This window comes from Leuciscus leuciscus (genome assembly GCF_965113295.1).
Source record: "Leuciscus leuciscus genome assembly, chromosome: 10".
In the NCBI taxonomy this organism is placed as follows: domain Eukaryota; kingdom Metazoa; phylum Chordata; class Actinopteri; order Cypriniformes; family Leuciscidae; genus Leuciscus; species Leuciscus leuciscus.
The window spans coordinates 5,912,825-5,939,342 of record NC_138734.1 but is presented as its reverse complement, the minus strand read 5'-3'; the positions used below and the strand labels follow the sequence as shown (position 1 = coordinate 5,939,342).

At 37.7% G+C, this 26,518-nt stretch overlaps 1 protein-coding gene across 2 annotated transcripts; it reads left to right on the top strand.

The window, feature by feature from the left end:
* Positions 1–676: 676 nt before the first annotated feature.
* On the top strand, positions 677–21,201 carry depdc7a (DEP domain containing 7, paralog a). 2 transcript variants are annotated; one of them, XM_082182225.1, is made up of 9 exons: positions 677–906; positions 6,647–7,061; positions 9,983–10,113; positions 10,300–10,492; positions 12,915–13,135; positions 16,146–16,288; positions 17,687–17,812; positions 19,993–20,071; positions 20,290–21,201. In XM_082182225.1, exons 2-9 carry the CDS (start codon positions 6,655–6,657, stop codon positions 20,502–20,504), a joined length of 1,515 nt encoding a protein of 504 aa, XP_082038351.1. In that variant the 5' UTR covers positions 677–906; positions 6,647–6,654; the 3' UTR covers positions 20,505–21,201. The 2 variants fall into 2 exon arrangements, with proteins under 2 accessions (XP_082038351.1, XP_082038350.1); XM_082182224.1 differs by lacking the exon at positions 677–906 and adding an exon at positions 3,109–3,443.
* Positions 21,202–26,518: the final 5,317 nt, after the last annotated feature.

Sequence of the window (26,518 nt, the reverse complement as noted above, 5' to 3'; positions counted from 1 at the left end):
TTCAAAATGCAGCGTAAATGGTTTCATTTTAACAAGATAATATTTGACCAAGCCAGCTGTATTTAACACTAGGCCATGAACGTTAGATAGTTGTCATCTATCTATCTATCTATAGAGATAGATCTTCTCTGCTCTATCTATCTATCTAGATAGATAGATAGATAGGTAGATAGATAGATAGATAGATAGATAGATAGATAGATAGATAGAGAGAGAGAGAGAGAGAGAGAGAGAGAGAGAGAGAGAGAGAGAGAGAGAAAATTGTCAAAACAAAACAATCTTGGTTTTGTCCCAAAGAGAGTCAATAGTCAAGTGCCATTTTCTTTTTAAATTCTTTAGATTTTAGGGGGAATGTGACCTGGACATTCCAGAAGACATTCCATTCCTGGGCTGTGATGTGTCAGACATGACCAGACCAATAAACCTGACAAAAAATATAACACCCTGGTCATCATTAATTACCACTGCATGGCTTATCAAATCACATGTGTTCCCATAAAGTCAGGTGATAAACCACCCTACATACAGGGCTCAGATGGGCAGTTTATAGGAAGGGAAGGTGACTCCGGATGCTTGATAAGAAAACCGGAACAACAGCCAGGTACAGTGACCTTGCCAACAGGTTCTTCAGCATGATTTAACCCTGAGCTGTAGGGCTGTGAGTAATCAAAGGAGAGAGAAAATGCTTTAGCTTGCGACACAGGTTTACACAGCAACATCACCACACACACACGAGTAGGACGCACAAGTGACAGAACCAGTTCTGGTGACACATGTGTGTGTGTTTTTTTTGGTGGTTGGAAGCGCCGTTTTTACGAAGAACTTGTTTTCTTTTTATAGATATTTAATATATTATATTTCGCATGAGCTTAACTTTGGATACTTTTCATTGTTTGTCCTGACCAGGTAAGTCAACTTTCCTAAACTCTCCCAACCACCTTCTTATATCTTCTTGTACTACCATAGCTTTCTGTAAAATTAGGAAAACTGTTTATGTATGTCTTTATAAAAGATTTTATGGGCCAGTTAATTACAAAATATGAAGCTTATAGTTAGTTGACTCATGGAGATATATGGAAGATTTACATTGTGGATGTTTGACTGGCATTTACGGCTTGAATCAGAGTTGTTTGTTGTGTGTACTGGAATGCAACAGTGCTTCATGGCCGAGAGGCACAGTAAAAGGACTAATGACTTGGGAAAAAGGAGTGAATGAGACCCCCTGAAGAGTGTGAAAGTTAGCATTGAGAGGCAAATTCTGTCTTACAATCCTCTGGCCTGGAATCTGTAACAAAGCATAATGAGAAGATGACCAAGGAAGAGGGACTTTTTAAATAGATCCCATCCCTCCCCCTGTCTAACCGGTTTCTTTACACTCACATACTGATAATACAGACAGTCTAATCCGACTCTTCCTTTGATGCCGAGGACTAAAGTCTGGTTGAGATATTGTTGATGAGCGTTTGTAAAAACTCAATACTTCCTAATCTCTTAGTTTGAATGTTTTTACAAAAATGACAAGTTCTCATGACATGTTTTATGACCTTACAGTATAATATGCATGCTCAATAACCTCATACTGTTCTCAAATTGTTGTTACTGAATTCTCGTTCGTGTTGGATTCAGCTTTATTTGCATTATTCCAATCAGAGTTTCATGAGCTGTCCTGCATAACTTCAGTTTGAAGGTTTTATGGGGATGTCATGGGCAATGATTTACATCGGCGGGTGAAGAATAGGACATGCAAATGCATATTATCAAAAACGGCTTGACCCGAGTTTACCTACTTATTATCATAAGTAGAGGTCGCTGTATGCAATGGTGCATTAAATATGATATTTGCATATTAAGCCACAGCTTTCTCAAACCTTATTAGCCACAGTCTGTTAACATTTCCAAGTAATCCTTAAATCCTGGATAAATTCCTTGAACTTGAAACCCTTTGGTAGATTTCAGTGTTTTGAGTGGAGTTTTCTAAGAATTTCATTTCATTTAAAAACACACACACACACACACACACACACACAGAGAGAGAATTCTCAGGCATTATCAGAATTCTTTCTGTTCAACCAGTTGAGACTGAGAGGCTGAAATGAATCAAGTTTTAATAAGGTCTTGATAAGATACGTTTTTAAAAACAAAAAAAACTAATCAATTTTCAAGGATTCCAGGCCATGGCCGTTAATCATAATAAACAAATATAAGATCTCATTCAAACAATTTTGTGACAGTCATGCTCATTCCCTTTTGAAAAAACCAACAAACACTTCAGCATATTAAAAGAGTACTTATTAAGGAAATATACTTTTAAAAGAATATACAGTAACACTTTATTTTACAGTCCCTGTTACACATGTAGCCAACTTACTATAGTAATAACAGTAAACTGTGCATAATTACATCCAACTAATCCCAAACCAAACCCTATTTCTAACCCTAACCCTAACCCTATACATGTTGTTAATCAATATTACTCAGTAATAAATGTATAATTACACTGTAACAACGACACCTCAAAATAAAAGTGTAATCGTATACTGTTGCGAACTGAATGTAACGTTGTTGGACACTTATTTGATGGAAATGTAATATACTTAAAATGTATAGGCTTATTAAGTGTACTAATTAAGTGTTTCTATTGAAACTTGTATTTAAATATATTTGTAGTTATTTGTAAGTATTCTGGTATTCCGCCATTTTAATACGTCATTTTAATTTTACATATTAAAACTAGTGTATGAAATGGCAAATATAAATTATATATAGAATTTTCATTTTGCACCAAACATTGCATAAAAGTAATGGAAAATGTCAATTTAAATACATTTAAATGCATTGCCATTTTACATATTGCATTGTCATTTTGCATATTCTATTTCAAATTGAATATTACTACACATATGCTTCCATATTATATAGGCCTACGTGTAGGCTACTTATTTTAAACACAACACCAAAGTGCACATTCAATAAAATTAGCATACTTCATTTTCTCAAAGGTAACTTATACCACAGTTTTACAGTACTGGAACGCCAAATGTAGTCTATTGTTGTAACTAGTTTCTATTGAAATGTCGTAAAACACTGTAAAAAGCTCAAATACGTTCCCTTTGTCTTTATAACCGCATTATTTAGGGCTACATTTAGTGGTGCTTGTTTATCATTTGCAAGTTTCGGCGACTGCTATAGTGTAAATGAAATCATTATAATGCTAATGATCTGTCGACTGCCCTCATGACGTCACGAGGAGGGTGTGTGTGAGAGCGCGCGCGGGCTGCTGCCGCTGGCTCGTGTGTGTGTGAGCGTAGATGAGTTCAGAGCGCGCGAGTGTGAACATTATTTACAGCGCGAGACTAAAAGGATATGCTTTACATAAATACAGCAACGACTCGAGACATCCAGCTTTAACCTGAACTTCAGACGTCACATGCACAGACCTCCAGGTGGGTTTCTGCGTGGTACAACTGGCTGGTTTTATTTAAGTTATATTGTGGTTTGTGTATTTGCAATTTGAATGCTGTAAATCGGCTATTTAGTTTTAAAACTAAAACTTTTATACATTTTCTAAAACTAAATTCCAAAGTTAATATTAAAAATAGAATGCATATGGTTGCATTTTATATCTGAAATTGTATGCTTTTTTTCTTTTTCTTTGCGTTTAAAAATAGTTTTGTAATTGTGTGTAGCCTAATGGTTCAACTGATTTTCCGACGTATTACATTTAAATGCTAAAGTGAATTTAGGTACTTTAAATAGCCTAGGTAGTCATATTCATTTTAAAGAGGTGTAGCTGGCAAATGTTTTCCTTTAATTGTGTGCATTTACAGTAGCCGGAGGGCAAACCCGTTTGGCTTGTCTGTGCTTGACAAACTATTAGAGCTCTTATACACTTAGTAGAGTTTGTGTTTGTGTTTGTTATCAACCTGTTTTGTGTCATAACAATAGCCTAGTGTAGATGTGCAGTTATTAGGTGTTCTCCCTCTGGGATTATTTATCTGAGTGTTGGGCAAACACAGCAACGTGTGCTGTCCATCAGGAGAGGAGTGAAATCCCATCAGATGCCTTCTGTCCATCCATGGGGACAAACACCATGGCGACTCTTCTCATAATGTCCCCTAATGCATGTTGTGCAGATCTCGGAGTCTAATGTGAAGCGTTATGATACTGAAATACTGCTATTATTCATGCACTCTAACAAATCAACAAAAAAGGTATCATGATGTTTGAGCATGTTAGAGTGGTCATTGTGGACATACCATGGTAATACTCTGCTGTTCTTTGAAGTACTTTGGAGTACCATGACATTGTGTTATGAACCAACTTTCCATACTGTATAACCATAGTGGTTTTTGTAAGGGTTATTGACATTTACAAGGAATAAAGGTACTTTATTTTACAGTCCTGTTCCCCATGTACATACTATGTACTTATTGTAGTTGTTACAATAACTTGGTAATAACTAGGTACTAACCCTGAACCTAAACCGAACCTTAACCCATGTAGTTACCTTATATTAACTAGTATTTGTAAGTACACGTAAGTGCTCGTATTTTAAAATAAAGTGCAACTGGAATAAATAATTTCAAATGGTTAACAACATCAAAATCTCAGCAGGTACTATAACAGCTGTTAAACTAGCGGCATGCAAATGAAATAAAGCCTACATGCAAATGAACATAACAAGGAAGTGACCGTATCAACTAGTTTATCAGATGGAGGGATTATGCGTTATTGACGCATCTGATGATTTTAGTCAAATCTAGCTAATGGGGAGAAACTGAATTCGTTATCAAGTTTCTGACTTGATTAATAGGCCTATTGCTTGACCAGATTTGTACATTTGCTTGTTAAGCATAAAAACTGTGATGCTCACCCTTGTGAAAAAGAAATGCGCTTAGTCGAATTGAATGTCCATCTGTAGTATACTTAAAATCTTAAAAACTTTACTTGTAGAACATATAAATTAATGAAGTAAAAGGACACCTAAGTGTACTTATAGAGAATAAAAGAAAACAAAAGTTTTACATTGAAGTACATTTTAAATCATGTTTTAATAATCTTTTGTCATGCTTTCAAAAAGTGTGTTGACTAACATACTAAAGCACATGTAAAGGATTTAGTTATAATTTTAACGGTAGTGTGTTCAGTACTATATTTAACTTGATGAGTTTCAATAGAAATCACATTAAAGTATATTTTAGTTTACCATAAATGCTTGTCAGCACATTTTGCAGTACATTTTCACCAAAGACAATAAAAGTAATTATAAAATTATAAATAAAGATGACGTACTTAAGTCCTGGAATAAAGTGTCCAAAAGATTTCTTGCAATGCATATTCTTTTATTGTTTCCGGGCTCTTCAAAAAGATGCTTGTTTTTCACAAGGGCAAACAAGGACTATATTCACACAATAGTTGCTGTTTGCTGCATCCCAGACTTCCCGGGAAAACTCTTCACTGCGGTGTCTAGAGAGAATCTTTTATATTGCAGCCAGCTGTTGTTCACTTGAGCCTTCATTGAGACTAGGTGTGTGTGTGTGTGTGTGTGTGTGTGTGTGTGTGTGTGTGTGTGTGTGTGTGTGTGTGTGTGTGTGTGTGTGTGTGTGTGAGGGGAATCTCTATGTAATCACAACAGTTGTCCTGGAGGTTTCTACCCACCCCTAGTAAATATCCTGATCCCTAATGGGTAATTTAGACCTTCATCATTACCTCAGGGCTGAACATAAAATTCTGCAGGAAACACTCCTAGCGAGAAATGATCAACCTCCCCGGTGTCATTTATAAGGCTAGTGAGGTATTGATCTTGGCAGCAGATGCTCTTTGTGTTGGAAGAAGGATCTGTAAAAGCTTTCACTTTAGTCCAGCATTACACCCGTGAGAAAAAAAAATATGGGAAACTTAATGTTCTGCAACCGTCACGTTGATTAAAATGATAAAGTGGCGGATTTAAATATGGGTAAACTGAAACCTCTTGGTCCAGTTTCAAAAGTCTGAAGAAGCTTCCTTAGACTTATTCCAGTTTTAACAGACAGTGCCAAAGTGTTTGCGTAATTTATTGTTATAATTGATTTTAAACCGCATTAAAGTGCAAAACTTTGGCATATGCCAATATTGGCATATAATGTCTAGTTTGTGTCCACCGTGATACATGATGTTATATGAAGTAAAGTAACTTCCAATCAATCTAAAGCATCATGGAACCGTTTTAAGTACGACCAAGGATGAAAACTGTAAAGATAATGATAACTATAAAGTTTAATAATTATCCTAATTCGATGAGAATAGGTAAGTCCACACCACAAATATGACAGAGGAACAATATAGTTGGAATCACTTTCAGAATTATGTTTTTTTTCTGCTAATGAATGATAAAAACATTGACAGCCAATCAGAATCTATTCTCTTTAAAGAGGCAGATGACGTTATCGTTATCGTCCGCTGGTGTTGAGGCTAATATAGTTTTTGTTATAGTTATCGTTCTTGGTGTAAACGGACCTTAAATCTAATAAATGTTCCAAAATGTGTGTCCTTTCAGTCTAAAGTTTGACTTATTTAATGTGTGGAAAATCAGAAATCCAGGAATGGAGTTTGAGATCATTGTTCTGGAATATCTCTGCCGTTTCTCATCCAGTCCATCTCTCGACAGACACGGGAATGGCTGGGAAGCCATTCCGAGCCACGTACATCTGGACTAACATCATCAACAACCTTCAGACGCAGGTGGAGGTGAAGAGGAGACGCCACAATCTGAAAATCTACCATGACTGCTTTCTGGGGTCCGAGGCCGTGGACGTGGTCCTGGCTCACATCATTCAGAGCAAAGTCTGTGGGGATGCCGAAGTGCCCCGTTCCAAAGCGGTTCGCCTCTGCCAGGCCCTCATGGAGGCCAGGGTCTTTGAAGCGGTGGACACTAAAGTGTTCGGGAAAGAAAAGAGGCAAGCGAAGTTTGAGGACAGCAGCTGTAGTCTATACAGGTTTCTAAACAGGCCGACTCCCAGCACATCAAGCTCAGAGAACATTGACAGCATACAGAGGAACACTTACAGCCCACCCTACAAAAGGTAGGTGTCTCACAACACTGCTTTCCCAGGTCATATCACCTCTCTGCCCAGACAGCAACATAGTGTCGGCCCAGATCCGGCTCACATCTGGTACGCGCATTGAATCCACGTGTACCAGATGTAACTGGTACAACTACTGGTAACTACTTCTGCATATAGTCAGAAATGTCCCAATGAGGAAATTTGCAGATTTGTGCTTCTGTTCTGAGAATTCTGTGTTTATTTTCTCACCCTCATGTTATTCCAAACCTGTATGACTTTCTTTCTTCTGTGTAATATAAGATGGTCATTTAAAGTCAATTCTTCAAATTCTACATTCTTAAAAATATCTTCTTTTTATGTTACACAGAAGAAAGAAAGTCGAACAGGTTTAGAACGATACGGGGGTGGGAAAATGATGACAACACACTTCGAAGTCAATCGAATTTGTCCCAGACAGCAACATAGTGTCGGCCCAGATCCGGCCCAACCCAAGATTACGACAAAATTAACATTGTTGTAATTCTGATTCCAAAACAAAATAAATAAATATATATATATATATATTTAGACTATATATAGACTCCTACGAGTCTACATCCCTACCAGAAGCCTACGATCGGTCAACGAGCGACGGCTCGTGTTTCCATCACAGAGAGCCACAAAATCACTCTCCAGAACCTTCTCATTCACGGTTCCATGCTGGTGGAATGATCCCCCACCCTCATCCAGAATCCCTGACAACTGAAAAGTCATAAATAATAATAATAATAATTCTTTCCTTTTCCTTTAATCCTCCCTTGTCTGGCTTATGCTACTCTGAACAATGCCTGAACTTTGTATTTTGACAAAGTTTTTGCCTCCTCACGATGACTCACTTCATTTAGTCCTCATTTATAAGTCGCTTTGGACAAAGGCATCTGCTAAACGACTAAATGTAAATGTACACATATATATATATATATGTAAAGAAACCTAAAATTCTCGGGACAGCAGCATGTGTCCAAAATTTTAATCTTAACCGTTCTATTTCATCAGAAACGATCTGTAAACAGGGCTTTGAGTGTAAAATACCGAACTTGTCCGTTAAAAAATACGTTTGAAGCAATATCTGAAAATATGTGACAGATAACAAAATGTAATGAAAAACAATAGGAAAGTGCATCGTGTTTCCACGTATAGTAGATCACCTACTAAGATAGAAGTGTTTTAGAACCTTGCAAAACTAATCATTTACTTGTCATTAGTTTTGTTTCTTTTTCACAGGAAAACCTAGAGATCTTACAGAATGCTGTGTATTTCTCTGAATTGTTTTCTAGAAAGGTCTTTGAAATGTGATCATCCCAGTGAATCATGGCCTATAGGGGCGTGTCTATGGGGAGGACTGGTGGAGGCAGTGCTTCCCCTGAGAAATGATCTGTCCATCTGAGGATAAATTAGAAAAGAAAAATGTTCGCTATTTTTTCGCTAGGTGATGTCTTGTGTTCTCCTTCAGATCAAGGCTCATAACCAGAACGTTCATTAAAAAACTGATGACTGTATTGAACTACAGGCTACTGCTCTATAGCTCTCCCATTGTCAACATGTTTTGTGGTATACATTTGTCTTGATGTTTCGATGTTTACCTAGCATGCATGGACTGCATTCTGTTTCTATTCATGGGTTTTATCAGGTCCCTTTCCACAGGTGTATAAAATCAAGCACCTAGATTATGAATGCAGACTGCATTGTGCTTGATTAATACACCTGTGGAAAGGGACCTGATGAAAGCCATGAATAAGTACTACAATTATTCACAAAAAGGGTAAAATAATAATAATAATAAAATAGAATATAAAACAAAAAAAAGTTATGTTGCCTCTGCTAATCATATCATAATTCCAATTCTTATAGTTTTTTATTTCAACTCACTAGGTCTCCTGACCCCCTGTAGCCTAATATGTTATGTTTCCTTTTATCTATAGGCCTACTCTTTACATTTACATTTATTCATTTAGCAGACACTTATCCAAAGCAGCTTACAACAAGAGAATAACATTCAAATACTGTTCTCATCCTGTTCAAATGAGCATATCAAACTTCTTTACCTGGGGCCGCATTCACAAAGAATCTTATAAGAGGCTACAAGTAGCTCCTAACTGGCGAATTTAAGAAAAACTCCTAAAAATAATGGGCGTGTCACTCATAACTTTAGACTCCTAATGTGTTTTACTAAAAGTTATTCACGAAGCATTTTAGCCCTAAAAGTAGCACCTACGTCTGGGACAGCTTAGAAGAAGAAACAAATTAATTTACCTCTTGTCTATACAAAAGTGACTTCAGATTCGTTTAAAAAACTCTCTCGTCCCTCTCGGTAGCCTACTCGTGTAGCACGTCTTCTCACAAGCAATAAAGCTGATTTATATGAATCTGTCAATAATATCATCATCATAATATTAATGACCTGGTTTAACTAACTTTTATGTGATAGCCCTATAGTCTAATAGGGGTCCTGTGCCTATCTCTGGGTTCCTGGCTTAGAAAAAGATCTGCACTAAAACAGATTGTGTGTAGTATAGCTTCATTTTGCGCCGATTTGTCAATTGTTTTTGTTGCCCCCCCAAACGAGCCAAATGCCCCCCCAAACATGGCATCCTGGTAACCCCTCTGAAGTCTACAGCCCATATAGGCTGCGTCCGAAATCGCATGCTCTCTTGAGTATGTACCTATTTTGAACACTTCAGAATCTCACTGGAAGTAGTAGTTCATCCGGGTACTTTTTGCCTACTCTTAATGAGCACTGTGAATCCAGACACTTCTTTTGTCACTATATAGAAGGAAAGTTCAGATTTCAGTGATTTCCCACAAGAATGCTTGAAACTTGTTCAGTTTAGTTCTTCGTGAACTGTAAACAATTTCAGACAATTTATAATATTCAGTTTATTTCCTGATGTTTTCTTCAGGAAAGAGGATTCTGAGAATTCAAACAACTCTCCTGTCAAAACGGATAAATCTCTGGAGGAAGTTTTAGGAAATCTGAACATGAACACCACCAGCACACCGCAGAAGATGAACCTGGGCTTATCACAGGAGTGTAGGTCTTCTTAACGTCATAAACACAATTTGAGCTCTGATATTTTTTTGACAGTTTGACATATAATTTGACATTTTTGTGTGTAAACATCACAAATCACTATATTCATACTAGTAATTTTTAACATTAAATGAAAGGAAGTTATGGCAAGTATTAAAGCTTCTGTGTGTGGTGACTGTCTGTCAGTGATGGATGAGATATGGCGGCAGCAGACGGTTCTCCGGCTCCTGCAGTTGATCGAGCTGCCTCTTCTGGAGAGCCTGTTGGAGGGTCAGGAGAGCCCTCGTCCACCTCTCCACAGCATGGACAGCGACCCAGACCTGCTCTACACCAGCAGCTATCTGGACCGCGAGATCCTCAAGGCCTTCAGCGAGGCTCAGTATGACGATTATTTCCATCTCTTTTTGTTTCTCTCCTTCTATCCTTTTTCTTCTGGGGTGTTTTAGTGTTGCGTTAAATGACAAAACAAAGAAGGAAACATGAGTTGTGTTTGCTACACCACATTGCAAAAGTGTTCAGTTTAAAAATTATAATCCCAGACTATAACCTCAATGATGAATCAGACATGTTTAGTAGACTCAGGAAATATAAAGTATTTAAAGGGGTCATCGGATGGCCATTTTCCACAAGTTGGTATGATTCTTTAGGGTCTTCATGTAAAGTTTGTAACATACTTTTGTTAAAATTCCTCAATGGTTGTGTAAAACAACACCCTTTTCTCCTCCTCAAAAACAGGATGTCCAAAAACATACGTAAAGGACATGTTATCAGAGCGGAAGGACAAATAATAAAAGGTTTATATATGTACAGCTTACTTTATAATGCATAATAAAAAAAATTGAACGTAATTTCTTTCACTTAATTGCATTAAGTGAATAACAACATCATTCTTTTTATAACTAAATTTATATAACTAATTTGAACATTTAACACAAGGTAATTACATCAAAGATGATTGTGAATACATGTAGGGTAGGTGTAAATGCGTGTAAAAATTAGCTCCTTTTTTATTTTTTATTGATTTTAAAGAATTACAATTATAGTCAGGGGGGTACTTTGAAATGCACAGGCAAATTACGTATGTATGCAGTTTCCCGCGAAACCCATGCCGACAGCTCAAAAAATGTAAATCATTATTGCAGGTTAATCAAAATGAATTTGGGTAAATAAGATGATTTTTCTTTTTGCACTCTCTCAATAGCATTTCGTTGTTTTTTTATTAAAACATTTACATTGTGTAGCTTTACATATTGTAGAAACCCCCCTTTTTCATCTAACACACTTTTTGATGAATGAAACCTCTTTATAATATTATATCGTATAGAACTATATACTAAATAATACTATGGGCCCTATCTTGCACCCAGCACAATTGACTTTGTACACGACGCATGTATCATTCCTATTTTGCACCCGCGCACAGCGGACTTTTCCCTCCACAGACGCACATCGGTAAACTAGCAAATGCATTTGCGCTCCCGGGGGGCGGTTCAGCGCAAAGAGGAGGCGTGTTCCGGCGCAAACGTTCCCTCATGCTATTTTGCAGGTTTAGAAAACAATTCCAAAAACCTAGTCTAAAGTCAGTGGCGCGTTGTGCTAGCCTGGTTAAAACCAGACCCTTCTCAGTTGAAACTGAGTATAGGGTCTGGCGAAGCTATGTAGACAAATCATTTCCAAAGGGGCGTCACCAACCGACGTAGCTCAAATTCCTCTGGGCGCAATTGGATAGTCATAAAACCAATCAGATCGATGAAGGAGATGACGTATGCTTCGAGTGTTGTTCTTTGCTACGGTTTTAACGAAAACGGTAAGTTTAAATCGCTCAAAACAGACGCGATAACTGATTCGTTTATATACTGTCTATGATTCGAACGAGTGATGTTCCACGGCGGCATCCATCTTTGTAATGAAATCTCCTTCAGCGTCGCTGCGCTGTCGTCATCATGTAAATCCCTCCCCAAACGTTTCTGATTGGTGCCGCGATTTCGGCGGCACAGAAATGAGTTTGAATGGGCTCTTCTCCAGACTATCCTGGAGAGAGAATTAAAATTCGCCGGAAGTAGTCTGGGTTTTCCCAGGCTAGCGTTGCGCATGTTATTCAGATGCTATTTTAAGAGCGCATGCTTGGCCATAACCAATGTAGCGTGTGTACAACGCGCATACATTTTGCTTCTCTCATCTACACAGAAGCAGCAGTTCTTATTTTTTAGAAAACCATACATTGTTACAAGGAAAAATATTAACACATGAGGGAAATCATTGTTGTGTCCATGAAGATGTGAAAAAATAGGCATAAATCTAGCTTACACATTTACCCAAATTATTATACGCCTGTTTAACCGAAGCTAATTTGGGTGGATTTCTCCCATACAGTGTCACTTCTCTGTGTTTTACGGCCCTGACGAGAACGTCGGTCTCCTCGGCTGTGAACCGCTCCTGGCGCGCGCCTGGCAAATCCGCCGTTATAATATCAATCCGCCATGGAACAAGCGCGCCTGCTCTTAAAGGGAATGTGAGATGACGCTCTGATTGGTTTATTTCACGTTACGCCCAAACCACACCTATGAGTAATGAAGCTACTTCAGACCAACCCATTTTAGATTCGCCCACAAAGTTACTTGCGTTTCGCGCTTGATACTTGCGTTTCAGATCGTTAAAATAGGGCCCTATATCTTCTCATTTAATCTGTCTTAGCCTTTTAAGTTTTCTGTATGTTAGGCTGGCTGGCCTTTCAATTGGATTTGTGTACTACTGTATCTGATCTCTCCATCATTTTCTGTCCTTCTTCATCTCTTGATCAGAGCCGATAGCTGGTTGTCAGCAGCTGTGGACTGTCTGGAGTTTCTCCCGGATCAGTTGGTGGTGGATGTGAGCCGAGGGCTGGCCAAGTGTGCCGAGGAGACGTCCCAGTACAAGCAGCTCCTCTACGGGGTCCTTGTCCAGCACTACGGCCAGTCTGAATACCCACCGCTGCTCAGCAACCACGTCTTTGACATCCACTCCGGCGTCTCCGAGCTGCTTGGTGAGACATCAGTGCACTATATGTTAGCTTGACTTTTATATTAAGCGAAATTTGGCTTATTAGTGGCCCTTGTGAAAAAGAGCATACTATTAAAAAGAGTATTTATTATGCAAATAATATACTTAAGTGTGAACTGAATGTAATGTTTTCAAACACTTAATTGCATGTTAATTGCAATGAAATTAATATGTATTACAATTAAAATTTATATTTAATGTAGTTAAATGAACTTAAAGGGTTAGTTCACCCAAAAATGAAAATTCTGTCATTAATTACTCACCCTCATGTCGTTCCAACCCCGTAAATAATTTTTTTTTTTTATTCATAAAGAGATTGTAAAGCGAATCCATTTGAGCGGTTTAGTCCAAGTTTTCTGAAGAGACACGATCACTTTATATGATGAACAGATTGAATTTAGGCTTTTATTGCTTTTTTTTGACCCACTTAAGTAGGTCTGAATTACATCTTTATATGTAATTTCATAATTAAAATGGTTAGACTAAAATATAATTTTATGTAATTTCTACTGAAACGTTTATGTCATGTATTTAAATATATTTGTAATTAATTACATATAGGTCTATGTGATGATGAAGTTGCAATTAACTACATTTGAAATATTTAAATGTAAATATTAAAATATTATATATAATATTATATATTTAAATATAATATATATATTTATATTAGAGGTGGGCATAGATTAATTTTTTTAATCTAGATTAATCTAGATTAAAATGGCTCATTTGAATTCTGCCGAAGACATTCAGAATATGTGTGCTACCCAAATAATGACTATAAAAGTAAGTCTTTGAGAACGGGTTTCTCAAGCCAGGTGGCGCATTAGACCAGTGCTGCGTTCCAGTCCACTTTTAGACACGCACTTGCGAACTTCCGTAAGCACTTCCCCTTGGGGGAATCCCTGCCGCCATTTTGAAGTGCGTTCCACTTCGTGAAGTGGACGAGGGAAGTTTATATGGACAGACCCTCGTTCCCTCGATTTTGACCGAGGGAGCGAGTCTGCTTCAAATGTACACTTCAGGCACCTATATGTCCCACAATGCAGTACGATTGTGACGTCACCACATATCTCGTCCAATCACCACCACACAGACAACTCTATGATATATTAATTATAATGTTTTAAATTTAAAACAACCCAAACACACCTATAAACATTTGGATGCTGCATTAAACAAATTATTAAAGGGAAAAAAATGTAAATAATAAATCAACTCCACAGCTGATTCCAAGTGATCAAGGGCTTAGGACGTTCCAGTTCAGCCCATTGCAGTTTCCGCCAGTAGTGGGCACTCGCAATGACGTACATCCGAGTGAACGAGAGGAAGGGAAGTTAGCGAGTGAAGGGCATGACAATTTTGGACTGGAACGCAGCACTGGGGCTCATCTCCTGTTTCCAAAATGCATCACAAACTGCTTGAGAAAGCTGTTCTACTCATAGACTGTAAAAGGTTACTACTGTACTGTTACGGTCCATAGGCAACATTAGGTAGGCCTATGTTATTATCAACTACTATAGGCTATCAATTAGGGATGGGCGATATGGCCTAAAATCTATATTGTGATATACATTGCAGCCTCTTGCGATAACGATATACAGTATATTATAATAAAACCATTTCAGAACAGATTACACAGACCCATGCTAAACAACTGCTAAATGTTTGTTTTTTTAAAGGGTGTATGTAGTTTTGAGAACATATATTGTGCAAAACTGTAAGTATACAACATAATTTTGCAGATAAATAAAATGTAAGTACACTAGCTGCAAAGACTTAAGTAGGTCTAATGTTTATTATGGCTTGGAGCTTATGAAACCCCAAATTTAAAATTAGAATATTGTCTAACTGATGTCTTTTCAGTTAAAAAGAAACACAACAACGATTCTTAAAATCGAGATTATGTGCTACACCACTAAGATATATTGGAATGGGAATAATACGCGCACGCTGGTATTCAGTGATATCATGTTTCGTTTTGAATTTGAGGTGGTCGAACGGATTAGTCGTGTGTTAACTTACCGAACTGTTACCCCACACACTCTGTATATAGTTTGCTGCTGCTCGTCTGATGGCTTAAACCCGAACCAAGTCCAAATAATGGATGTTGCACCGATCTTTTTCACCAGCTTTCACGTTCAGCCGTGTTTACTTAAAGGTATAGCGGAGGATGTTTTACTTCCTGGTGGGTAGTCTAAACTATTGGTCCTCCTAATTGTCAATCATTCTGGTGAATCAATCAAACTTTTCAAAAAGTGGAGAGGGCGGGTCTTATCTAAAATTTGGAAAGATCCTCCGCTATACCTTTAAGATGACGACGAATATGCGTTGCAGCCGGGTTTACCTCGCGGCCGCGGGTAGATTGCGTCATCATAGCTTGTGTAGTATAGAGCCATCTCCCAACCCAACTTGGAGAATAGATTAACGGCGATATTTTTTTTATCGCGCGATAAGAGTCTCGCGTTAACGCAGCACGTTAACGCCGATAACGGCCCACCACTAATTTATATAAAATATATTTTTTATTTAAAAAATATATTTTTTATAATATATTTTATTTTATATATTTATATTATATATAAAATATTATATATATGAAAAATAATATATTTAATTATAAATAAAATAAATAAAAAATTGTTAGTGAACACGTCAAAATAAGTATACCTCTTTAAAACAAAGTATTATTGAAACAATGATTTTACATAATAATGTACTTTAATGTTAAACTTTTAATTTAACATTATTACAAGTGCACTTTTTAAAAGTGTACTTAAGTTTTTTTTTCTTTAAGTACACTTTAAGTTTCTGTCATTTTATTAATATATATTTTTTTTTTTATATACTTTTAAGGTTTGAAGTAGCCTACAACTACGCTTTCAATACAACTGAGCACACTTCTCTTTGAACTGGCCACTGGAATGTTAGAATGTTGTTTAAAATCTGTTACTCATCACTGCATTATTGCATCGTTCTGTGTGTGTGTGCAGTGAACGGGAAGCAGGAGCAGGCGCTGGAGTCTCTTCAGCTGTGTCTGAAACTGCAGGATTCCCGCAGTAGAGAGGAGCTCCGCCGGTTACTGCGCTTCATGGCCCTCGCCGCCGGCCCTCAGGAGATCAAACTACACAAAGAGGTACCAATAATCAGGAGAGGTCTAGTGAGAATTAAAGAAATCATGACTCTGACTGTGTTAGTGGTGGGCGATATACCGGTAGACACGATTACCCAGTAGAAATCTGTCAACTGGTTGAAACTTTGGACTATCATCTCTATAGCGGTTATGCTTGCATGACATTGCCGCGCAGTCACGAAAGATTATCGTTTGCATGCATTTTTAAGCACTGTGGTTTAAAAACATCGTGATTTAAAACATTGAAACAGTAAGCAGCGAAAGACAACTTATTTCGTTAAATGCGTGCACTGTCTGAGAGACTGTTTCTGAGCTCTGTCTAAGAGACGCGCAGACATAAAGCTGTCGTTCATAAAGCGTAATTGAGCATGAATGGTTAAATGCACATACCTGCGTGTCAAAGTGCCCGTCTTGGCAAGTATCCTCGTAAACACGGTCATTTATGTGTTAAGTGAACATAGACAGTTGAGAAACAAAACGCATGTGTAACAGTATATTGGATCCGTGCACTTGATCTTGAAGTGACGGCAGCCTAATAAACCCGCTGTTGTCTGTTCATTAAACTACTAAAGAGAGGAAATCTCTCACAGCTCTTGACTGAATCACTTCTCTATTTCTCATTTCTAGTGCTTGAAGTTTTTCAGGTAGGACTATTTCATTTGTCTTTGTTCTATTGCACTTGTAATTAGTTTCTTTGTTCTTATTTTATCACTGACTATTTACTTGTCTTTTGTAAGCGTGATAATTTTTTTCTTTACTTAGACTAGTATTAGGTTTTTTGTAATATTGAAATTAGTGACAAGAATTACGAAATTTCAATAGTAAAAAAAAAAATTATATCATAAAAACCTTATTTAAAGCAAAATTAACTATATATTGAAATATATCGTTATTGTGAAATAAAATGACTCGTATGATGATATAGATTTTGGTCATATCGCCCACCCTTAGGCTGTTATGCTGATGTAACTCAATTATGTTATAAAACCGATAATAGAGGATATGAAGTCTGCATGATGTACAGTATGGTGTATGATTATGGTTGATGAGCGCTCTGATTTATTTTCTGAATGATATAGATGATCATCATAGTTGCAGAATGTGTTTGGAGATGTGGAAAATTAAAAAAGAAAAAATGCCCGTACTGTAATTGATGTGGATCATCCAGCATTCTTGCTGTTACATTAGACCAGTGCACAGTATGGCAGTGATGACATCACACAAAAGTGTCATTGTTAAAAAACATGGAAACTAAAGTGATTTGCAGTTGCGATGCTTGTGAAAAGACAATGAATTAAACAGTCACTTTTCAATTTTTTTTCACTTTTTACACCTACATGAATTCAATTCCTACATCTGTACAGACAATTGACCAGCCTGTTTGTTTGTTTTGTTCTGTAGATAGAGAACAGAATGGCAGTAAAGAGAGCGTTCTCCAATGCCATTGTGTATGGAACTAAACTAGCCAAGGGGAAGGTTGATCTTCTGGTTCTTTTCATGATGGACAACCACCACGACCTCTTCAAGGTGAGTCGACCTCTAAAACCCAAATACAAACTATTTGCACTGTGTATGAGACAGTGGCTAACTAAATACAACCAGTCATACATGGTATAGTAAACACTAGTTTGGTGTTAGTAAGAAATTCTTTGAAAGATTTCTCTTTCAAATAAGTGCTGTTCTTGTGAACTCTCTATTGATTGAAGGGAAAAATGTATCAGGGTTTACCCATAAATATTTAGCAGCACAACTGTTTTTAACATTGATGATAATAAGAAATGTTTCTTGAGCAGCAAATCATCATATTAGAATGGTTTCTGCTGGATCACGTGACACTTAAGACTGGAGTAATGATGCTGAAAATCCAGCTTTGCATCCTAAATTACATTTTAAAATAAATAAAAAATAGCTATTTTAAATTTTAATAATATTTCACAATATTATTGATTTTACTGTATTACTGTATTTTTATCAAATAAATGCGACCTTGGTGAGCAGAAGAGACTCCTTTCAATAACACTAAACAATCTTACAGACCCAAATCTTTTGAATGAGTTTATATATACCATATACAGTGGCTTGCGAAAGTATTCAAACCCCTTTATTTATTTATTATACATTTTGTTGTGTTGCAGACTTATGTTAAACTACTTTAAATGACTTTTTTTCCCAACATCAATCTACACTCCATACACCATAATGAAAAGCAAAACAATTTCTTTAACAATTTTAATAAAAAAAAATTATTACAAATAAAAAAACTAATAATTACATTGCACAAGTATTGATATACCCTTTTGTGGGACACTTGGAATTTCATTTCCGCGTCCAATTTCGCTTGTAGATGTTGGAGTTAACCTGTGCAAATTCAATTGAATTGGTATGATTTGGAATGACTCGCACTCATTAAAAGGTCTAACAGCTGAAAATGCATATCCGAGCCAAAACCAAGCCATGAGGTCAAAAGAACTGCCTTTAGAGCTCAGAGACAGGATGGTGTCAAGACACTGATCTGGAGAAGACTACAACTACAACAACACCACCAACAAAATTCTGCTGCATTGAAGGTTCACAGAAACATGTAGCCTCCATAATCATTAATGAAAGAAGTCTGGAACAACCAGGACTCGTTCTGTCCTCCTGGCCAAACTGAGCAATCAATGGAGAAGTGCTCTGGTTTGAGTGCTGGTCACTCTAGTTGAGCTCTATGATCATATATGGAGATGGGAGAAATTTACAGAAGGACAAACATCACTGCAACACTCCACTTATCTGGGCTTTATAGCAGAGTGGCCAGACTCAAGCCTTTCAAGACATGAAAAAACCCACATAGAATTTAAAAATAAATAAAACAAAAGCACCTAAAGGACTCTCTCAGACTGTGAGAAACAATCTTCTGTGGCCTGATGAACCTCAGTTTCAAGCATCATGTCTGGAGGAAACCACTGCTCATCTCCTGCACGATACCATCCTAACAGTAAAGAGTGGTGGAGCAGCGGCAGGGTCTGAGGGACTCGTCAGGGTAGAAGGAAAGCTCAACGCAGCAAAATATACAGATAGCCTTAATGAAAACCTAGTCCAGAGTATTCAGAACCTCAGACTGGGCAGAAGGTTCACCTTCCAACAGGACAACGACCCTGAGCACACGGCTAAGATAATATAAGAGTAGCTTATGGACAACTCTGTGAATGTCCTTGAGTGGCCCAGCCAGAGCCTGGGCTTGAACCCAATCGAACATCTGTGGAGAAACCTGAAAATGTCCATCGATGGTCCCCATCCAACCTGACAGAGCTTGAGAGGATCTGAAGAGAAGAATGGCAAAAATAGAGACAAATGCAGATGTGCAAAGCTTGTCGCATCATACCCCAAAAACACTAAATATTCAACTAAATATTGAGTTAAGGGTTTGAATACTTATGCAATGTACTTATTTCAGTTTTCCCTTTTTAATAAATTTTCTAATTTGTCACAAATCTGTTTTTTGCTTTGCCATTATGGTGTATGGAGTGTAAATTGATGAGAAAATAAAGTAATTTATAGTAGTTTAACATAACAGCAACATAAAATGTGAAAAAAAATGAAGGGGTTTGAATACTTTTGCAAGGCACCGTAAATATAACATCATTGTGTGTCTGTGCCTGAAGTAAACTGACAGCATGAACCCTCAAAATATTTGTACTAATAATTTGATTGCCTTTTTGCCCTAGATTCCCGTCACATTGCACAACCTCGTAAGTGATAAATTTGCCAGTATCATCAAAGGAACAGATCCTGATCTCATCACAGGTAAAACTAGAAAAATATGTTGAAAAATGTATTTATGCTAAGTTTTTCATGTTGGTTATTTTATGGAAAAAAATATATATATTTACCTGCTAATCAAGGTAATACCTATAATCAGAAATCGTAGTAGATGTTTGCCAGCTGTATTTGCAAGTAAAACACTGCCAATGCATGATCCTTTATTTGCTAAGAGAATACATTTCAAATCTTCCCTCTTGTAGGAACAACATACTGTCGCCGTCTCTATGGAAAAGATTACACGGAAACTGTTCAGAAAACCACCAGAGACGAGCTTTGGACATTACTAAAAACAATTCACGAGAACACCAAACTTTCTTTGAAAGAGAAGCGCCGTCTTCTCGGACAGTTCTACCGAGGCCATCCTGAAATATTTGTGCAATATTTTGGCAACAGAATATCAAATGTTTGTATTTAATAGGATCTTTAATTGGATATTCCAAATATTGTATAATATGTAAAGAGTTGTAAATATGTATATATTATAGAAAAAAAACTGAATACTACTTCTCTTATGTATGTATTGTATGTATTGATGAGAGAATGACATTTGATGGACAATTAACACATTTTCCTTTTCTTCATCAAAATTATGACATAATATCACTTATTATCCTAAAACTACCTCCTGTTGTCAGATCACAACTTAAACTTCCTATAAATCAGACAAATATGTTTTTAAAAGAAAAATAGTCTACAGAATGGAAGTGAACAGAGTCTTGATATAGACTTTATCCTGAAGGTCCTCTTTCTGTATTTCACCGGCTCCGAGTTCATTGTTCAGCTAGCATCAACCATCACAAGCCGATAATGGTTAAACATCAGACTAATGATGGTGGATTATAAGAGACAAAACCCCAAAACAACAGATCTACATGTGTTCAGAATGTGAAGGCAGGAAATAGGTGGGTCGGTAATTACAGACAGATGTTGAAGTCTGTGTTGTGAGGGGAACATCCATCCATGTGCATGTTGTCTGCTTCTGTCTTGAGATTGTATTAGACATTTCAAGGCACGATAATAATAAAAGCCTTTGAGGTTGAGTCTGTTAAAAGCATATGTGAACTTATTTATAGTGCGAAAACTATAAAAAATAAAAAAGTGTTTCAATCATATTTGAGGAATCCAGTGTCACATTGTACCAACAAATCAGATATATTATATGTACCTGTAATGGCAATGAACATGAGATTTGTGCATTGGAGGTACATTTACACGAAAATGATGTACTAAAACCGGAACCATTTTTCCTTTCCATTTTTCGCGTACAGATGACCATATTGTCAAAATGATCCTCGTTCACACGGATCCGCAAAAACGACTAAAAACGCTGTATTCTGCTGCCAGGCCAGTAGATGGCGATGTCACTTTGTAAAGAAACACTACGTGTCTATAGACTGAACATGGAATACGCATACGCATGACACCGCCGCTTTCACGAATTCGCGATTTTGTAGTTTACATGGAGACGATTACAGTATCGTTTTCAAAAGTTTGCGTTATCAGGCCCCCCAAAACACTGCGGTCGCGTAAATGAACAGCCAAAACTCATGAAAAAAAAATCCGGTTTTAGTTTAAAATGCTAGAGTAAAGACTCTTGTTTGGCTAATGTCACATTTAACACTGAAAAAAGCTACATTTAAAGAAGAAAAAACGGTGAAAAAATTTTACTTCAGAAAGCATTTATTAATATATTATTAATAGTCATAAGCAGTGTTGGGGAAAGTTACTGTTAAGTAATGCTTCACAATATTGCATTACTTTCCCTTTTTTGGAAAGTAATGCCTTATGTTACTTTTGCGTTACTTTTTCTCACCTGGTCTGGGCTTGCTTGTTTTTTTTTATAATAAAAAAAAACAACTATATTTGGCAAATGTAAAAGCCCTTTCACTAGCCTGGGAAAACCCAGAAAATTTGCTCTGCAAGTAGTCTGGCAAAGAGCCCATTCAAGCCCATTTCTAATCCGTCGAAATCGCGGCACCAATCAGAAACGTTGAGGCGGGCTTTACACAATGACGATCGCTCTGATTGGTTTTAGGTCTATCCAATTGCGCCCAGAGGCATTTGAGCGACATCCGTTGATGAAGCGCACCGACTTTTAAATGCATTATTATATTCAAATTGCAAACACATGAGGACAGTCTCCATGAAAGACCCACTGGCAGATGAACATGCTACTATATTTCTCTCCGAAACGGTAGGAAATTAAATTCGATTTAATAGAGGATTTTAACTGTGACAAGATGATTGACAGGGCAGTTTAAGTGACAGGATGCACGCGACAGATGATAAAGATGACGAAGTAGTATGTCCCAAAGCTTGCCTACTTTTTTGCTACACATTCAAAAGTAAATACCTTTTCTTCACAAGAAGAGTGCATACTTTTATGGCGTAGTGTAACTTAGGCGAATTGGGACGCAGCATATGGCTTTACACGATGACGATGATGATCGCTCTGATTGGTTTTAGGTCTAACCAAGAGGCATTTGAGCGACGTCCGTTGGTGACGCCCCTTTGGAAATGAGTTATTAATGAAGCTTTGCCAGACCATAACTCAGTTACTACTGAGAATGGTCTGGTTTTAACCAGGCTACCCTTTCACAACAAAAGTGAAATTAAAGGAGAACTCTGTAACTCTAGCGAACTCTAGTCACTTCTTCGCTGATTTTCCCTTTTGTTGTCGCATGTTTTCCCCATGAGCTCCCCCTACAGCTGTGGGGGGGCGTATATTTCACAACACAGTCGTAAAAAACTCACTTGCGGCGGCCTCCTCCCCCTCTCTACCGCTGCTCATGTGCGTTTGTTTTGATCGGAGCAAGCCAACTGTATCGCGTGGAACTATGTCTACCGAGGTGAGTAATCTGGTAATACATCATACATGCGTGTGTGTTTATGTCGAATTGCCGTAAAGCAATTTGTGTTTCGCGCTCGTTCTCGTTCTAGTTCTCGCTTCTCACGAGACTTCCAATTTCACTTTGCCGGGACGGCAGTGCGCAAGTTGCAAGGTTGGTTTTCCGCCTGGGAACGCTGGGGGGAGCGGGGAAAGTCACCAATATCACCAGAACAGGTTGTTTAACCATCCAAATGATTTCTAGACAGTTTTATTAAGTTAAAAAAGTTACCAAGTTCTCCTTTAATTAGCCTCAGGCTGAAGCAAATGCCAATTCACGCCTGTACAGTAGAGGGCGCAGCTCAAACAAACCTTTGGATTGCAGAAGAACAGCTGGAGAAAAAAGGTAAACACTCTTCAGAAATAAAAACAATAAATATTAAATACAAATGTGATGTTTATCTAAAGTAATTTTTGCTTATTTGTATGGTTGAATTGGGTAATCAACTGTCAGCAGCAAAGACTTTGGTTAATAAAGTAAGATAATATACATAAAGTATATATTATATAACATATTTAATTATTGCAGGTTTGTGTAATATTCTGAGATTGCATTTTATTGTTTTTATTCATTTTGAAAAATGGTGAATCTGTTTTTGTACATGGTGGTGGAAAAAAATATGAGATGGCAAATGTCTGCGTTCACTCGCAAACCTTTTGAGTTCTTTGTGAGCAAGCGCAAAGTTTCTCAGGGGAACGCAAAAGCATTGAATTTCTTTTTTCTTCCAATCTCATTTTTTTTTTTTTAAAGGGGTGGTTGATTATGATTTCACTTTTCTAACTTTAGTTAGTGTGTGATGTTGCTGTTTGAGCATAAACAACATCTGCAAAGTTACAATGCTCAAAGTTTAAAGCAAAGGGAGATATTTGCTTTTTTTTAAATCGCTTTTTAAGGACTACAACAAACGGCTGGTAACCCTCCCGGGTTAGTGACATCACCAACCCTACAATTTACATAAACCCCGCCCCCTGAACACGACTTATAGATTATCAAGACAGAATATGCTAATCAATGACTAGAAGATAACTACACATAAGCTACATAAAAATTCATCAACTAACCATTCAGAAACGTCCTTTTGCATTCTACATGTTGTCAGTTCTTCTTGATTCTCTCCATTATTGTCTGAATCCGGTTTGAACGTAAAAGGCTAAGGGCCCTATTTTAACGATCTGAAATCCAAGTATCAAACACAAAACGCAAGTAACTTTGTGGGCGCTGTTGCTATTATACCAGCGGGATAAATGACTCTTGCGCCCGACGCAAATCTAAAATGGGTTGGTCTGAAGTAGCTTCATTACTCATAGGTGACGCGCTTGTTCCATGGCGGCTTGCTATTATAACGGTGGATTTGCCGATCATGCCAGGAGCGGTTCACAGCCGAGGAGACTGACGTTCTCGTCAGGGCCGTAAAACACAGAGAAGTGACATTGTATGGGGATGGGAGAAACACACCGAAATTAGCTTCGGTTAAACAGGCGTATAATAATTTGGGTAAATGTGTAAGCTAGATTTATGCCTATTTTTTTACATCTTCATGGACACCACAATGATTTCCCTCGTGTGTTCATTTTTTCCTTGTAATAATGTATGATTTGCAAAAATGAAAACTGCTGCTTCTGTGTAGATGAGAGAAGCAAAGTGTATGTGCGTTGTGCACACGCTACATTATGGCCAAGCATGCGCCCTCAAAATAGCATCTGAACGCGCCACTGAATAACGCGCCACTGACTTTAGACTAGGTTTTTCCTGGTCTGTGGCGGAATTGTTTTCTGGAACTGCAAAATAGCACCAGGGAACGTTTGCGCCGGAACACGCCTCCTCTTTTCGCTGAACCGCCCCCGGGAGCGCAAGTTCATTCCCTAATTTACCGACGTGCTTCTGTGGAGGGAAAAGTCCGCTGTGCATCGGGTGCAAAATAGGAATGAAACATGCGTTGGTGTACAAAGTCAATTGCGCTGGGTGCAAGATAGGGCCCAAAAAGTTTTTGAAATTTTCAGTGCATGTTGGAATGAGGTAAAGGGACACAAGCTCTTGAAGCTCCGCCCTCTGTGCCGGGAGCAGCAGCTCATTTGCATTTAAAGGAACAGACACAAAACGGTGCGTTTTTGCTCACCCTCATAAATTGACAATTTGAACATGCTATATAAAAATATCTGTGAGGTATTTTGAGCTAATCTTCACATACACACTCTGGGGACATCAAAGACTTATTTTTCATCTTGTGAAAATGGCATTATATCACCCCTTTAATCACCATGTCCTTTAGGGGCTCCGTAGTTTTTGTGCAAGTGAGATGAGTAAAGGCTGATTTATACTTCTGCGTCGGACCTACGCCGGAGCCTCTACGCTTTAGGCAACGCGTTGGTTTTCATTTATACTTCTGCGTCGTTGTCCGCGTTCACGCGCGCAGAGGGAGCATGTGAAACCCCAGGGAGCGGTCCTAGCAGACCAATCACAGCGCTTGCGTCCGCGTATTTGACGCGTTGTTACATTTTTGGAGAGGTGCACGTCAGGGTACGCTGACGCGCGCTACACACAGCCTACGACGTAGCTACGGCGTAAGTTCGACGCAGAAGTATAAATTGGGCTTAAATTCCTGCTCACATTTAGTCTAGATCTACAGTAAGCATCATGTTCACACACAGCGCACACAACACCTCTGCACTTACGGTTTCTCTCAACATGAGGACAGGAGAGCTGTCAGTCAATAAATGGGAAAACAAAGTAACTTGCGTTACTTATTTGAAAAAGTAACTCAGATATAATGTTGTAAATTTGAAATTTTGTGTTACTTTACTTTCTTGAATAAAGTAATCCATTACCCCCAACACTGGTCATAAGTTCTTGGTGGTGTTGATGCATTCTAAAAGGTGAAAAGAAAAAGAAAATGAAGTCTATTTTAGGGCCATTATTTATATTTATTTGTGCATTTAGGCATTTTCACAACAATCAGATTTTCAGAACAGCCCATTTACATTAAAAATACTGCATTACAGTTCTGAGAATTTGAGAAGGGAGTGATGCTTAATGCTTTCAAAAACACTAGGTGCGTCCCAATGCACCATTCTCTGACATTTTGTAGTATAAATAATGCGAGTGGTGTGTTCACACTGAAAAAAAAAAAATATATTGCACTTTAAATACCTGGATAATGCCATAAAAAAAAAGAAGGAAAAAAAGTGGAATGTTGGACACTTCATGCACTCAATTGTCACAGCTTTAATTATTTAGAAGAAGGGGAGGGGGATCAGACTGATATGGAATGACAAAATAACCTTATAAAATTCACACACTACATAGTTTAGTACATAGTGCACAAGTACATAGTGTATAAGTGCATAGTGTGTCATTTGGGACACAAATAGTGTTATAACTCAACAAATGTAATGGCTTAAAAATAGCTTTCATTTATTTTATGCAAAATATACCTCTACTCTTTTGAGGTTAAATCTTAAATGCTTTTGAGCGATTCACACAATGGTCCTTTATAACTGTCTTCAAACTGATGTGGTTTCCTCTGTACAGTAGTGCACAAACA

Coding starts and splice junctions, on each gene's coding strand:
- depdc7a (XM_082182224.1), top strand. Junction 7,062..9,982: donor TACAGCCCACCCTACAAAAG/GTAGGTGTCTCA, acceptor TGTTTTCTTCAG/GAAAGAGGATTCTGAGAATT. Junction 17,813..19,992: donor ACCACCACGACCTCTTCAAG/GTGAGTCGACCT, acceptor TTTTTGCCCTAG/ATTCCCGTCACATTGCACAA.